This window comes from Emys orbicularis, chromosome 10 (genome assembly GCF_028017835.1).
Source record: "Emys orbicularis isolate rEmyOrb1 chromosome 10, rEmyOrb1.hap1, whole genome shotgun sequence".
NCBI classification, from domain to species: Eukaryota; Metazoa; Chordata; order Testudines; family Emydidae; genus Emys; species Emys orbicularis.
Window position 1 is genome coordinate 83,225,988 of NC_088692.1, and position 15,122 is coordinate 83,241,109.

General features: G+C 43.9%; 1 protein-coding gene across 1 annotated transcript in view; it reads left to right on the forward strand.

Moving 5' to 3' along the window:
- Nucleotides 1-15,122, forward strand: part of ALDH1A3 (aldehyde dehydrogenase 1 family member A3) — a 48,859-nt gene that overhangs the window by 21,008 nt on the left and 12,729 nt on the right. Inside the window, exons 6-9 of the mRNA XM_065411473.1 lie at nucleotides 4,643-4,771; nucleotides 7,478-7,591; nucleotides 11,320-11,422; nucleotides 12,175-12,359. Of these exons, the coding sequence (XP_065267545.1) occupies nucleotides 4,643-4,771; nucleotides 7,478-7,591; nucleotides 11,320-11,422; nucleotides 12,175-12,359 (531 nt within the window). The remainder of the gene's footprint in view (nucleotides 1-4,642; nucleotides 4,772-7,477; nucleotides 7,592-11,319; nucleotides 11,423-12,174; nucleotides 12,360-15,122) is intronic.

The following is a 15,122-nucleotide window of genomic DNA, read 5'->3' on the forward strand; positions in this document are numbered from 1 at the left end:
CCAGCATTGCAGCCATTGCCCTCTGTTGCAGGGCAAGTGCGCCCCGTCCCCTCTTGGGGCAGGGTAATTACTTCCCCGTGGTCGTGTCCTTACGACCACCCGTTGTCTTGGGGTTGTGTGGACTAACGGTAAAAGTCAATTTGGCCATGCGCGCTCTCAAGGTTGTGTGGCCCAATGGCCAGAGTCAGGGTGATGGCCCCTTCCCACAGGGCTGTGGGACCCAATGGCCCGAGTCACTATGGCTTCCCAGTTCAACTGGGGTATATCACCTAGTGGTCATCAGAGTCCGTGTGGCCACCTGGCTCAGTAAGGTGGTATGGCCTAGCGGCAAGAGTCAGTAGAGCCACCGTCACTCAGGGCTGTGTGGCCTAGTGGCCCGTGTCAGCAAGGTCGCCCTCTCTCGGGGACGCAGGGCCTAGTGGCCAGAGTCAGTATAACTGCCCCTTCCGTGGGGCTACATGACCTAGTGGCCTGTCAGGGGAGTGGGCCACCACCCCAGGGTGAGTAGCAGCCTGGTAGGGGGGCCCGGGCTCTCCCTGCTTCACCAGGTCCCAGCTCAGGGCCCTGTCAGTGGCAAGTATGCCTGCCACCGGGTCAATGGGGAATCCGTCTGAAATACGCTGACTCCACTTGGTAACAGAACTAGTCTCCCTGAGCTACTTCCTACCCGGTTCCTGATGCTGTGGTCCTGGCGTTGCCATGGTCTCTGGGCTACTCGGTCAGTGCGGCTCCCAACAACTCCACCACTCACTGGGCATCCTCCGGAGTCTCAGCATCCCTGGCTTCCGCTGTCTGGGACTTCTGCGGTTCCTGGGCTGGAGCTTGCAGCGTGCGTCCTCTCTCTTTGGTGGTCAGCCCTGAATGAGATGAGCTGCTCCCTTTTATACCTAGTCTCCAACTGGAGCATGCCCAGCGGGGCTGCGGGGGCATGGCCTCCTTGGCCCAGAGAGTAGAGTTAACCCTCGCAGTACCAGTGCGGGACAAGTGCGCCCCATCACGCCCTCCTAGATGAGGAGGTTGGACTGGAGGGCATTCCCTTTGGAGCCTGTTGATGATGTTTCTTGACTCATCAGAAGGAATTGGCCTATGGCGTTCTGAACGGCTCTTTGGCATAGAAGGCTGGGTCTCAAGATCAAGTGTCAGTCTCCCATATGGCACTTACCTAAGAGTCACCAGTGACCCATCCATGATCATCTGCTATTCTTACCTCTTGATCCTTTTCTTATTGAGTGATTGCAAGCTAGTTGTCCTGACAGTTACGGTTGTTGACTGGCTCCGAGGCATTGTGGTTTTAGTTTTTAAATTGTCATTTATTAGCTGGTTTCCTTGTTCCCATAGTTTGTTTTATAGCTGATCAATACCATTTTCCTTTCCCTGGTGGGTTTGTTTCTGATGGTGAGAAACTCTGGCTAGTTCTTAAAATTCCTCAGTTCTTCAGCAAGAAAAAATAGGCAGCCAGACTTTGTAGAGGAGCCATAATGGTTGTAAAGTGCTTTGAACATCTGTGTTAGAGGCAAAGAGTAGTGTGTGAGCTACTTTGCTGTGGGAGTCTGTTGGGGAAAGTCAGAGGAAGATCTCGGGCCAGTGTTGTGGAGGGTGAACCGGACTATACCAGAGACTAAAACATCTCAGTATTTTTGCTGGGATGCTGGAGACTTTGATCCTGACCCAGTTTGCATTAATGTCAATGGAAGTTTTTGCTACTAACTTCAGTAGGAACAGGATTGGGTCCCTCGTGACTGACTTCTGACCTAGATCTTGGAGTTGAATGGGCTGTTTATTTTTCCCTGAGAGAGGTGACTGCAGAGTGAGTGGGAGACGGAATAGGAGAGTCTCCTGTAGGTGATAGATCGACATGCGGAGACAGAGTTTGGCTTGGGAATGAAAGCTGTCTCACTCTGTTTTACAGAGCCTTGCTGGTTGAAGTAACCTAGTATTGTCATTTTGGGAATGAGCTGCATTTGAGTGACTTGAGTCCAATGAAGTTGACTCTCAAGCGTTTTGCATTAGGGACATAAGACTGAAAAGGCCCTCTTGGGTCATCGAATCCAGTTCCCTGCCACCGCAGCCAACCCCATCCTACAATCCTGTTCATACACTTAGCAAGCTCCAGCTTGCATTGACCACTGATTTAAATGCCTCTATTTCCATCCTCCAAACGGACCTGACTGTTGGCAGATGCTTTTGTGGATTTACGCCCCTTCAAAAATTCTGTTGTGGCTATTTTCAGGCAGGAGATTTGGAAAGCCACCATATCATGGGGGGTGGGGAGAACTGAGTGGATGCTATCTCAAGATTGTATCTATATTGTTGCTGTTTAATCTATGGGAATTATACATAAATATTGGGCTTAAATTGCAAATGTAATCCTAATCCAGGCTGATATGACTATGTGCACCCTGAGGCATAGTGTTCCACTTTAAGGACATTGTCATAATAAAAAACTGAGGCCACTATCAATTCTGGTGTGTAATTCCCTTGATTTCAGTAGCGTCTAACTAGGGTTGAGTTTGGATCATGCTGAAACTGAAAATACCCTACCAGGATTGGTAACTACTCCTTAGATTATTAACATAACTAGCATTTTAAAGGTGAAATTTACTACTTTTTGTTCGTAGTATTTGACTCTGCAGGGGGGATTAAACTAGGCCTGTCCTTTCATCTTCAGGCTTCGTTTTGTTAACAGTGCTGTGTTTGGATTTGCACTGCAGCGGCCGCGGGGACAAGATTATTCCGATAAACAGCTTCGTTCCATAGAACTATCCCATTTGCACACTGTCCATCTGTGATATTACACAGCATCACAGATGGGCAGTAGAGGAGCTGATTTCAGACACAGGGCCAGTCTTTCTCAGCAGCTCTTCTAACAGCTGAAAATCTCTGCAAAGTAAGAGCTGAGGTTCTTGGGAAGAATGGAGTTGTGTTATGGACAACACTTTGCAGCTCAGAGTAGAATTAAATTAACAGCTGCCAATGATATTTTGATTCCAAGGAAAATCCATAATCTCTTGGAAGAAGTGTTTCTGTTGACCTGTAACCATTGATCTGATCTTAGAGTGCAAGATCAAATTATATATGCTATGCTAAGACCTATTAAAATGCTTTAAGATCGTAAAATGAAAGCTATTAGGGCTGTAATGCTACTAGAGAAACATAAAATATTAATATTTGAGATAGGCTTTGCAATAAGTTGAGGCCCAGTAAGTTCTGTTAATTTTGTTAATTTAAGTATTGTTAGCTTAAGTAGCAGGTAGTTAGCAGAGGCCTAACAGTTATAGAATCATAGGACTGGAAGGGACCTCGAAGTCTAGTCCAGCCCCCTCCACTCATGGCAGGACTAAGTATTATCTAGACCATCCCTGACAGGTGTTTGTCCAACCTGCTCTTAAAAATCTCCAATGATGGAGATTCCACAACCTCCCTAGGCAATTTATTCTAGTGCTTAACCACCCTGACAGTTAGGAAGTTTTTCCTAATGTCCAACCTAAACTGCCCTTGCTGCAATTTAAGCCCGTTGCTTCTTGTCCTATCCTCAGAGGTTAAGAGGAACAATTTTTCTCCCTCTTCCTTGTAACAATTTTTTATGTACTTGAAAACGGTTATCATGTCCCCTCTCGGTCTTCTCTAAACAAACCCAGTTTTTTCAATCTTCCCTCATAGGTCATGTTTTCTAGACCTTTAATCATTTTTGTTGCTCTTTTCTGGACTTTCTTCAATTTGCCCACATCTTTCCTGAAATGTGGGGCCCAGAACTGGACACAATGTTCCAGTTGAGGCCTAAGAGTAAGTGATAAATTAGCACAAGAATAAGTGCTTAATCTAGGGTTATAAAATTTAAGTAATAAGTGCTTTGTAATAAACAAACTAACCACAAAAGAACAAACCCAATGGAATTATTTGGAGATTTTTAATGTGTAGCCATGAGGTTAACCTCATTAACGTACTGGGAAGATTGGGAAATGTATTGCTGCAAATAGCTGTCAGCCAATCGGAACTCCAATTGTGGTTTCCTGGACAGCCATCCATGGACATGGGGCCGCTATTCAGTCAATTATGGTCCTCTGGTGTGTGGGTGTGCAGGGGAAGGAGGTCTGAGGTATAAAATAAGGTATAAATCCAACTTTTAGTTGGGACAACGGAGTGACAAAGTAGGTGGCAGCCCAGAATGACATCTCCACTTATGAGTTTCTCCAGTTACGTTTCTTTCCAGCTTCACTTCTAATGGCCTCCATAGGCTGTAACTATGCACAATGTAAGGCTGCAAGTATGTACAATGCAGGAAACTCTGGTACTTATACATATGTATATTGATTTTAATATTTCAATTCTATTTGTCTGTCCTAACTACAGCTCATAAAATCTCTGTGTGCTTCACCAATCTCCAGCTCAGTAAAACTTCTTCCATAGCTGTCTGAGTAAGAGAACCTGTCATTCGTGACTGGTGCAATTTGTACTCTAAACTTTTTTTCAAAGGCGATACCTGGGTAACCCACCCAGGCGCTATACACGGTCATGAGTCCTTTGTAATGGTAGATATCTTCCTAGACCTTTTATTTTCTATGAAAGCAAAGGGGGAATACTGCCCAGAGGTCAATAGGGAGCTGACTGGCACTAATTTGATCAACTTTATACTCTCTTTCAGTGGAATTTTCCATTGCTCATGCTTGTTTGGAAGATGGCACCAGCACTGTGCTGCGGGAACACACTGGTTATTAAACCAGCTGAGCAGACACCCCTCACTTCCCTCTACATTGGTTCCTTAGTCAAGGAGGTAAGAAATCTTAGCAGCACATTCAAGGAGTTTTTCCAAGTTATTGTTTCTCATAGGCAGCGGGTCCAGTTGAAAAGGCAGCTGTAGCCATTGTCAGCTCCCAAAGATGTTGCTGCCAGCTTCGTTCAATGCCAGACCTAGAAACAACCTCCTCTTTTTCTTTCAAACTTTTATCTCTTGATCTCTGTGTATGAATGCCCTAATCCACCAAGGTACTTATGCAAGTGTCCAGTGTTAAGCATGCAAGTAATCCCAGTTACTTCAATGGGATCAGGCTAGTCACATGCTTAAAGTTGGGCACGTGTTTAAGTATCTTGCTGAGACAATGCCTAAATCATCAGGTATGTCATGTTTTTTCTCTTTTTTCTAATGCGTTTAGTGAAACTATTTGGAGCTAAATTCTGCCCCCTTATTCATGTTAGTGGAATTGTCCTACAATTTTTGGGACTGATCACAAAGTATGATACTGCTTGGCACAAGTACAGGTGGCAGAATTTGGCCCTTAGAATACGGGACCGGATCCTGCAGCTGCTTCATGCACAGAAATTGCATTACATCATTGTGACCGTTTTATTACGATTGACTTATGAAAGTGTGCCTGGTGCTTAACAGAGAACGAAGATCTAGTCCCCATACCGAGCATAGGGGTTATGACCCAGGGCCTTAATCCTGCATGGAAAATAATGCAGGTGCAGTCATGTGCCCCCACAGTTCTTGGTTGAAAGATCAGGACCCAAGACCCTCCCAGGAAAATACATTTCAGATGTATGGGCTAAATCTTCCTAAACCAGGGAGTTGACTTCACCCCTGGTGCAAGCCCACTGACGTCAATGCAGTTAAGCAAAGGATGAATGTGCCCCCCCCTCCATGGAAGCCACCAACTCATCCATCCATCCATCCCTCCCTCCTGATGGCCCAGTCCTGCAGCCTTTACTCACATGGGCCTCAATTTTGCACAGCCTAGCCTAAACAAGTCAGTTGTCCTATTAAAGTCAATGTCACTTAAACACAGATCTAAAGTTATACGTGTTCTTATGTGCTTTGCTGAATTGTTGCCATAGGCAGTCCCAAAGACAATGCTTATATGGCCACACGCATCTCTTGCTCGCTGCTTTTTTTTTTTTTTTTTTTTAAGTGGTTTAGCAAATACCCAGGAGTTTAAACCAATGTTCCCGGCAGAGTGAGCAGCAAAGTGTTGAACATCCTTTGTCTCCCCCTTCCCCTCCCCCAAGCTGGAACAGGCAAGCTAGACAACCATCAAAACCCTAAAACCTTACCCAGAAGAAAGTAGAATTTTCCAAGGCAATTTATAACCAAACCTTGTTCCTTTTTTTTCTGTATCATATGCATTTAAAAAGAATCTCATGTAAGTTACACAAATAACTCTACTAGTGCAGGTACAGTCTCTTATTAGCCTCATGAACGTGTGTACTAATCCACAAGAAATGAAGGGAGCTGAATAACAATCGACTCATGGGATACTAGGAAAGCAGGTTGTGTGCCTGCACTTCCCAGTCAGAAATGGAGACTGGCCAGCCTAGAAATACCCCTCTTCGCAGCAGCCCACGTTTCAGGGAGCAATAAACAGATCAGCTGGGCCAAGACTTTGGCTTGCATTTCACTAGAATTTTACCAAAGTTTTGCCTATTGTCCTTGTGCCAGAACACATGAAATGGCTGTCATAGGTTAATACATTATAAATGTGGTGAAAACTGGTGCAAGTCTCTTACCATCTGCTCTCTTGGAGCTAGTGGAAAAAACCACATCCTCTAGTGTTGTCTTACTGGCATCTTAATCCTCCTGGCCTCTGAAAAACCACAAGAGGCAACCTCAGGATCTTTCTGCTCAAAACAAACTTTAAAGGGCCAAATTTTGCCTTTAGTCATCCATTGACTAGGGTTGTATAGCTGTGGCTGAAGGCTAAATTTGGCCAGAAGACTTTTTTGTTATAACAGCAGAGCTGTGAAATGCAAATCCGCCAATAATTCTCTCCTGGTGATTCCAGGCACTTAAGAGTGGCTCTTCTTTTCATCATGTCCAATCCAGTAAGTAGCAAGCAGCCACAGTGCTGGAAAAAAACGAGGAGTCCTTGTGGCATCTTGGAGACTAACAAACTTATTTGGGCATAAGCTTTCATAGCCCACAAAAGCTTATGCCCAAATAAATTTGTTAGTCTCCAAGGTGCCATAAGGACTCCTTGTTGTTTTTGCTGATACAGACTAACACGGCTACCACTCTGAAAAGTGAGTGCTGGAAAAGGTCATGAAAACCATTCTAAATCTGGCAAATTGTCCGTTTGCTTTTGATTTCAAACCTTTGTGTGCTGCATGCCTCATTCTTAAAAAGTACTAAGCATACCTTGGGGTTTGATGAATATTCGGGTCCTGATTCTGGTTTCAATATGACCCCTTATGTGAGAAGTCGTGCACGTACGTAAAGCGTTTGTGGGATTGGGGGAGGAGGGTTGGTTAACTTGCTGGGGCATTGAGAGGCTCAGCTGATTAATGTTTAGAAAGTTCTTTGAGATGCTCAGATAGAAAACACTATAGAAATTATTTCCATTGAGTGATGGTAAATCCTCCATATAGGAGCATAGTTCACATGTATATCCTAGTTTTTAGTCCAAGAAAATTGGAGTGCTGGGAGGAAATCGGAATGGTTCTTATTGCCCTATTTCTATAGTCTAATCTCTAACTTCATTTTCAGGTGGGCTTTCCTCCCGGTGTGGTAAACATAGTGCCAGGATATGGCCCCACAGCTGGGGCAGCCATTTCTGCCCATCAGAACATTGACAAAATAGCTTTCACTGGATCAACAGAGGTAGGTGATCACTTTCTGCTTAAACTTGCCTTTAGCCTTACTGAATTACCGGACACTGCTCTTGGCAAGGAGGAGTATTTCTCTGGTAGAAGTGCTATCCGGGGAAGCTCGGACCATTGTAATTTCAGTGATACTCACTGCTCGGAAAAAAGAAATCTGCTTGGTGGAATTTTTCAGGGGTTTTGGGCCGTGGTCTAACGCTGCTCCCACTGTAGTCAATGACCACTGACTTCTGTCGAAGCAGTTAGGCCAACATTCAATGCTTTTGAAAATCTCTAACTTTTTTTAACCTTATTCTTGCCAAAATTCTGAAGGTCCATCACGAATGGTGCCTATTCTATAAACAAGGTGATCTGCTGGAGCGGTCATTAGCATCATAATGATTTTAAAATCATGTTATCTGGAATAACTTGGCATTCGCCAGTTGGACATATGCAGGCTTGTTGGCCAATGCTGAACTATAAAACAATGTCATAGTCATATTAAACAATTCTGCTGTTTTAATCACAAATTAGTTATTGCGTCTTAAAAAAATATAACCCAGTGCTATATCCATTCTGGGCCAAATCCTGATCCCATTGGAGTCCAAGTCAATGACAAAATTTGTTATGAAAGGGACTAAGAGTTGGCCTTTGATAGTAAAAATGGTATAGTACAAACACCTTCAACCCAATGTTTTCTGCTCCCTTTAAATTTAGATTTCAGAGTAGCAGCCGTGTTAGTCTGTATCCGCAAAAATAACAGGAGTACTTGTGGCACCTTAGAGACTAACAAATTTATTAGAGACTAATAAATTTGTTAGTCTCTAAGGTGCCACAAGTACTCCTGTTATTTTTTTAAATTTAGATACATACAATTAAAATATCACAACAATAAGAATCCTTTTTGGCTGTACATGCATGATAGAGATGTACGCCTGCTTTGATCAGGGAAAATGACCTCTCCAAGTGCTCACTTGGGGTTAGCATTGTGGGGGAAGGGAGAGGTGTATGCCTGGTCAGCGTTGTGCTGTTCTGTCTTGCTCTTTTTGTTGTCTGTTAGGACTGAGCAAATAATTGACAACCAACTTATATACTGAATTTCACTTTCAGTGAGGCTTTGAGCTAGATATTTGCTACCAAAACCTGAGCTCTCTAATGGCAGGCCAAAAGAGAACACACAAGGGCGGTGAATGCTGCTGAATCAAAATTTGTTTATAAGTTTGAACAGTTTTTTCACTAGTTGCTTAGTTCCTTTGCCCCTGTAATAATATTGCAAGAAAATCTATAGCAATGTGTATGCAGCATGTGTATATCCTCATCTGCTACATGACAAAGGGCAGCATCCAATAAAGGAAGGTGCTTATGCCAAGGATCTACGTGTGTTGGCTATTCAACCAGGCCATGTGTTGGACTTTGTTTGTTTGTTCATTTTCCTTTGAGTACTCACATCCTACTTGAGCATTCTTCCAACTCCTCCATTTTGACATTCACCGCATGCTTTTTATAATTTGCATAATTATGATAAATTACACTGAGCTGCCTTCTCCAACACCAGAGGTGTGTCTCGTTTTAAAGGTTCAAAGACATGCTGAAGGCCAAATGTTTTGTGTTTAACAGCACCATCTAGTGGCTTATCATACATATGTGCATTCCCATTGGTTCTCCCACAGGGGACACTGCATGGAGCATCGGCAGCATGCTCCTGTTGGGTATTGCCCTTTATTTGATACTCTGTATAATTAGACAAAATATGTAAAATACATAATTACCTTTTGTAGGCTAAGAATAATCTATTTCTATCATCAAAATCAGGCACTCCCTGTTCTAAAATCCTATAAACTTTCTTGGTTTTGTAACAAATAGTCTGGCCTATTATGGATCCACTTTCTATAAAAAATGAACAATCTGTCATCACAAGAAAATCCACTGGTTATCCTCTTTCTTAAGGTTCGGGCTGAAATCCTGGCTCCATCCAAGTCAGTGAGAGGTTTTCCATTAACTTCATTGGAGTCAGGATTTTACGCGTGGTATTTTATCTTTGAGTTGTGGGTGGGCATTTAAAAATTGAAGTGCTCTGATACAGTAATGAAGGCCATATTGAGTACATTAGGTAGGTAAATATTTCTAACCAGTTTCACTTCCTGGTTCTTGTGCATTAGCATCGTGCTTTAATATTTGGGTGCAAATATTGCAGGCGAATGTTTAAATCAAAATGAACATGGGGCAGGGGAGAATGAAAACATTAAAAAAAATATGTTTTAGGTGAACATAAAGACATAACAATTTTAATCTTCAATTACCTGACAGTGTCTCCTTCTAGCTTCCTACTTTTCAGCGAGTTTAATTTATTCCTAATCAAGCAGCTACCATATAATAATGTCTCTCTTACCCTGTTAGCTTTATAGCAAGTTATGTTAATTTTCAGCAGAAAACAGCTTTCTGTTTCTATTATCTTGAGGGCTAGCCAGGTAAGCTAATTGGAAGGACCAGGTCCACTTCTGGTTTGGGAATCTTGCTCTGGTTATAAAGTGTAGCAATGAACTCTTCAGCTGATTGAGACTTGTGTTCTTTTTACTGTTCTGATTCAACAAGATCTGAGTGTTTCTCCCAGGCACAAAACTGAGTACAAGATTGAGAGGACATGCCATTCACATACCATAGATTCAAGGAGCACAATCTCTTTAGCGGAACAAAGAGAAGGCTAAGGAGTAACTTGGTCAGTTTATAAATGCGTGTTTGGGGAACAAACATTTGATGATGGACTCTTCAGTCGAGCAGGCAAGATAAAACAAAAGCTGGAATTTGAGCCTAGACCGATTCAGACAGCAAATAAGGCCTAAATTTTTAACGGCCAGGGTAGTTCACCATTGGAACAACCTATGAATTCTCCATCACTGGAAATTCTTCAATCAAGATTGGATGTTTTTCTAAAAGATAAGCTGTAGTTCAAACATGAATTTTTTGGGGGAAGTTCTGTGATCTGTGTTATGCAGGAAGACAGACTAGATTCTGGGACTGAAAGGAACCTTGAGAGTTGAGATGATCACAGTGGTTGATTTCAAATCATCTTGTCAGAAAATACTAGGGGAAAATTCAAATGAAACAATTTTTTTTTTTCCAAAAAATTGCATGGAAAAAACTTTTTTTTTTTTTTTTTTTTTTTTTACACCATCCCTAATTATATGACTATCATAAATTCCTAGGGCAATCCATTCTGTAGCCAAAAAGTAAAACCGGTCATGTGGTGGTAGATGTACTGATACCAGAGACCGAATCCCTTCTTTAAGTGCAAAACTCACCTCATTAAGTGTGGAGCCATGACCAGTACCTTCATAATAAATGGCAGGGTGTCACTTGATAGATTGTACTTTTTATAAGAATAGTAGTCCATTAGCAATACTTCCTGCATTGTCCAATTAGGGGCCTGATCCTGCAGCCCCGACTCTGTCCAAAAATGACTTCCGGGGGACCGCATTCATAGGCAAGAACTATATAATACCAGGCCCCTACATGTCAGTTATATCTAAGACAAATATTTGATTTTAAAATTGCAAGACCCACGGCTCAGTACCTTGTAGAAGCAGGTGACGAAAACTAGAAAATTCAGAGATTGGAAACCTGGAAGAATTATTTTATAATTCCAGCAGTTTCACAGCCTGTCCTGCTCTTGTTAACCTCATGACCCTTTGAATGAAGTAGTTTTTTTTTGAGGAATAAACCTGTGCCCTGTGAATCCCAATGCCATAGGTTGGGAAACTGATCAAGGAAGCGGCCTCTAAAAGTAATCTCAAACGGGTGACACTGGAGCTCGGAGGGAAGAACCCCTGCATTGTGTGTGCGGATGCTGACTGTAAGTATTTGTCACGTTGCAATTCAATACTTTTCTAGCCTCAGTGGCCAGCACAGCACCGCTAGTGACTCCCATGTAACCTCACAGGGCTCCAGCAGAGGACGCAGTGTGGTCCAACTTGCTACAAAGCCTGGCCAAGACTCCTTTGCTAGAGGGTGTGCTATGCCACTCCCTGCACCAGCCAGGTGCCTGGCTACAAAGGGAGGGTTCATGGGAACAAGAACGGACTGTTCCGAATGCTGCCCTCCCTGGGGGCGACCCACTGGGAAGAGCCCCGCTGGCTGAGGCTGCAGAGATGGTGTATTGTATCAGTGCACCCCTGCTTGGCTGGCCACACAATTTTCTCAGCCAGCACTCCTGCTTTATGTAAAGGCAGCATCCTTCCCACAATACTTCCCGTCACAGGGGATAAGGACTAAATTCTGCCATCCTTAATGGGACTACTTGTGGGGAATAAGCTACTACTCCGTGTGAGTCAAGGTGACAGAACTGGGCCCTTAGCTGAGACGTGCGACCGGAGACTGTACCGGGAGGGAGGATGGTGGTGCAGACAGTCAGAAGATTTGGTCATGTCTTGAGGCTTACAGGGAGCTTTCTTTCTTGGTAGTTTTATAGGCCTCCTTGACGTGAGTGTTTTTTTGAGGAAGCATTGAGAGGGGGAACTGGTAATGAGGGAGTTTCAACAAGTCCTGTTAATTTCTGGTTTAAGTCAGTAGAACGCCTCTCTCTCTCTGGTGACCTTTCCATTCCAGTGGACTTGGCGGTCGAATGTGCCCATCAAGGAGTTTTCTTTAATCAAGGCCAGTGCTGCACTGCTGCCTCTCGAGTATTTGTGGAGGAGCAGATCTACCCAGAATTTGTCAAGCGCAGCGTTGAGTACGCCAAGAAACGACTCATTGGAGACCCATTCGATGCCAAAACTGAACAAGGGCCACAGGTAATGATGTGCTTGAGAATAGTTTTCTGTTCTCCGGGTGCGAGTGTTGTTCCTGTGTGAGCTGAAGTCCTGATCCAGCAATATGTCATTTATTGTTTCTTCTCTCCCTTCTAAACATCAATTAATCAGGATGGTTGACATGTCGGCTCTTTCTATAAATGAACGGAAAGCTTGATGATAAAGAAACTTACACAAGTGGGCTTCCCTTTTCATAGTAATACAAAACATATTACAGCACAGGGAGTATTTTGTGCAGGCAGAGCATGGTAGCTGCAGATGTGTTATAATTCAGCTATAAAATACTGATGCTACCTCATAACAGGATGGGTAATCTGTAGAAGTGGAGAATATCTCCTCAATATATGTTCCACTCTATATGCATCCGATGAAGTGGGCTGTAGCCCACGAAAGCTTATGCTCTAATAAATTTGTTAGTCTCTAAGGTGCCACAAGTACTCCTGTTCTTTTTGTGGATACAGACTAACACGGCTGCTACTCTAAAACCCCTAATGTACAGGGGGGTTTAAGCAGAGTCTGTAGAAGGCAGGATGATGCCAAGCTCACCTGAATATCAGCCTTCCCAACATTTCGAGCTTTTACGCCTCTTCTTATCCCTTCTAAGGAAGCCATAAAGATCCACGATTGAGGGCAATGTTTCCTCTTCTCCTAGGGCAACCAGTTATTAATAAAACATAACAAACCAGTAGCACCCCAGAACTTGTGCTCTGCCAAAGGTAAATGGGAAAATGCCACTCCAAAAAATTTCACGGCTTGTTCTAACTCTGGAATCCATAATTTTCCATTGGTTCTGACGTTTCCCAACACCGACTGGAAAGGCTTAGGCCGTCGCCGTGATAGCCCTGGATAAAATAGGCAGGTTCTACTTACAGTTGGAGTTCTGAAACCGAGGAGGGCCCAGCTCCGCCAGCCGTTCTGACTGTGCATAATGACTTACTCGTGCAAGCCATGGCTTTGAAATCCCTGGACTGCTCGCGTGAGTAAATTACGACTCAAGGTGAATACGGATGACCGAATGGGGCCCTTGATAACAGGTATGCGGTAATTAAAGAATCCTACCTAATGGCTAGTGCGATAAGACCAGATTCTGATACCTTTGCCTAGGCCTGGTCTACAGCTAAAATTAAGATCAACGTAGCTACATTGCTCAGTGGCGTGAAAAATTTGTGTGCCTGAGCGCCGACCTACGCCCCTGGTGTAGATGCAGTCAGGTCAATGGAAGAATGTTTCTGTCAACCTAGCTACTGCCACCTGAGGGGAGAGACTACCTACCGCAACTGGGGAGGGGAAACCTTCTGGCCCTGTAGGAAGCATCTACACTACAGAGGCACGGCTACGGTGCTGTAGTGTAGACATGGCCTTGCATTAAGCAACACCTTCCTTTGCAAACGGTCCCATTTGAAGCCAGTAGAATTGCTTGCAGAGTAAGGGCTGGTCTACACTTAAAACACTGCAGCAGCGCAGCTTCAGCGAAGAAGCTACCTAGGCGGACGTGAGGGGTTTTCCCATTAGCCTAGGTAATCCACTTCCCCGAGAGGCGGTAGCTAGATTGACGGGAGAGTTCTCCTGTCAACCTTGTGCTGTCTACACTAGGTCAGTTTAACAGCGTTGCTCAGGGGGGTGGATTTTTCACGCCCCTGCCCTGAGTGATGTAGTTAGAGCGACCTTATTTCCTAGTGTAGACCAGGCCTTAGTTGCTATTCAGTGAGAGTGAGGGTACCTTGGACTGAAAGCTCCTAAGGGCTGGGGCTGTCTTTTTATTCTGTTTGTACAGCACCTAGCACCACAGGGTCCTGGTCCATAAGTAGGTGCTATGGTAATACAGATGATAAAGTGGCTAGTACTGAAGTTGGGGGTGCTCACTGGCTCACATACAACAGGACCACATGTCCTATTTCTCCTGTTCTATCTGACCAGATGCATATGACCTTTCCCTCTCTCCTGCATGTCTGCGTGCCAACCATCTAAACAAGAGGAGACCCAAGATAGGGAATGGAGTGGGGGAAGCTGTTTTCAGAGCTTTCATGTGGTTCCTAGTGCAACACAAACCATTTCCTCTGTCTGCACATAATCAGAACAGCTGCTTCTCTGGAGTCTGGCTTTTGGACAGGGTGTGTTCCAGGCTGGCACTGGGGAAACGTGCATTTTGGAACAAATGGTTCAAATCTGAAGCGGGGAACCTTCAAAACCATTTAAAATATCAAAAACCAGTAAATCCTCCAAAAGTAGTTTCCAAAGATACAGGGCTAGAGCCTCAGCTGGTGTAAACCACTGCAACACTATTGAAACTATGCTTACACCATCTGCCCCAGCGTGTCTGAATCCGATTCTCCTCTTGCTTACACCCATGTAACTCAGGAGTTACTCCTTTTGTAGTCAGTAAAGAGATTCCTGATATACACCAGGCTGAATGAGATTTAAAATCTGGTCTGGGGTATTTTCTAAAAAAATTCAGCAAAATATTTTTCCAGAAAAAATCCCTGATGTCCCAAATCAAGAGGGTTTTTTTTTTTTTTTTTTGGTGCTGCTGTGAGAATATAGGAGCAGCTCCTCAGCTGGTGTAAATCAGCGTAACTCCACTGCAGTCAATGCAGAATGACAGCCGCTGGAAACCTGGCCCATGTTCGAGACATATTTAAAAAGCACAGTTGGGAGACTTTGGGTGAATGGCGCCTTAGGCCTGTCTCCACGGTCAGAGCTGAAGCAGGCAGATTCCATTGTTCTCTCCATTGCATTCTCCTGGGT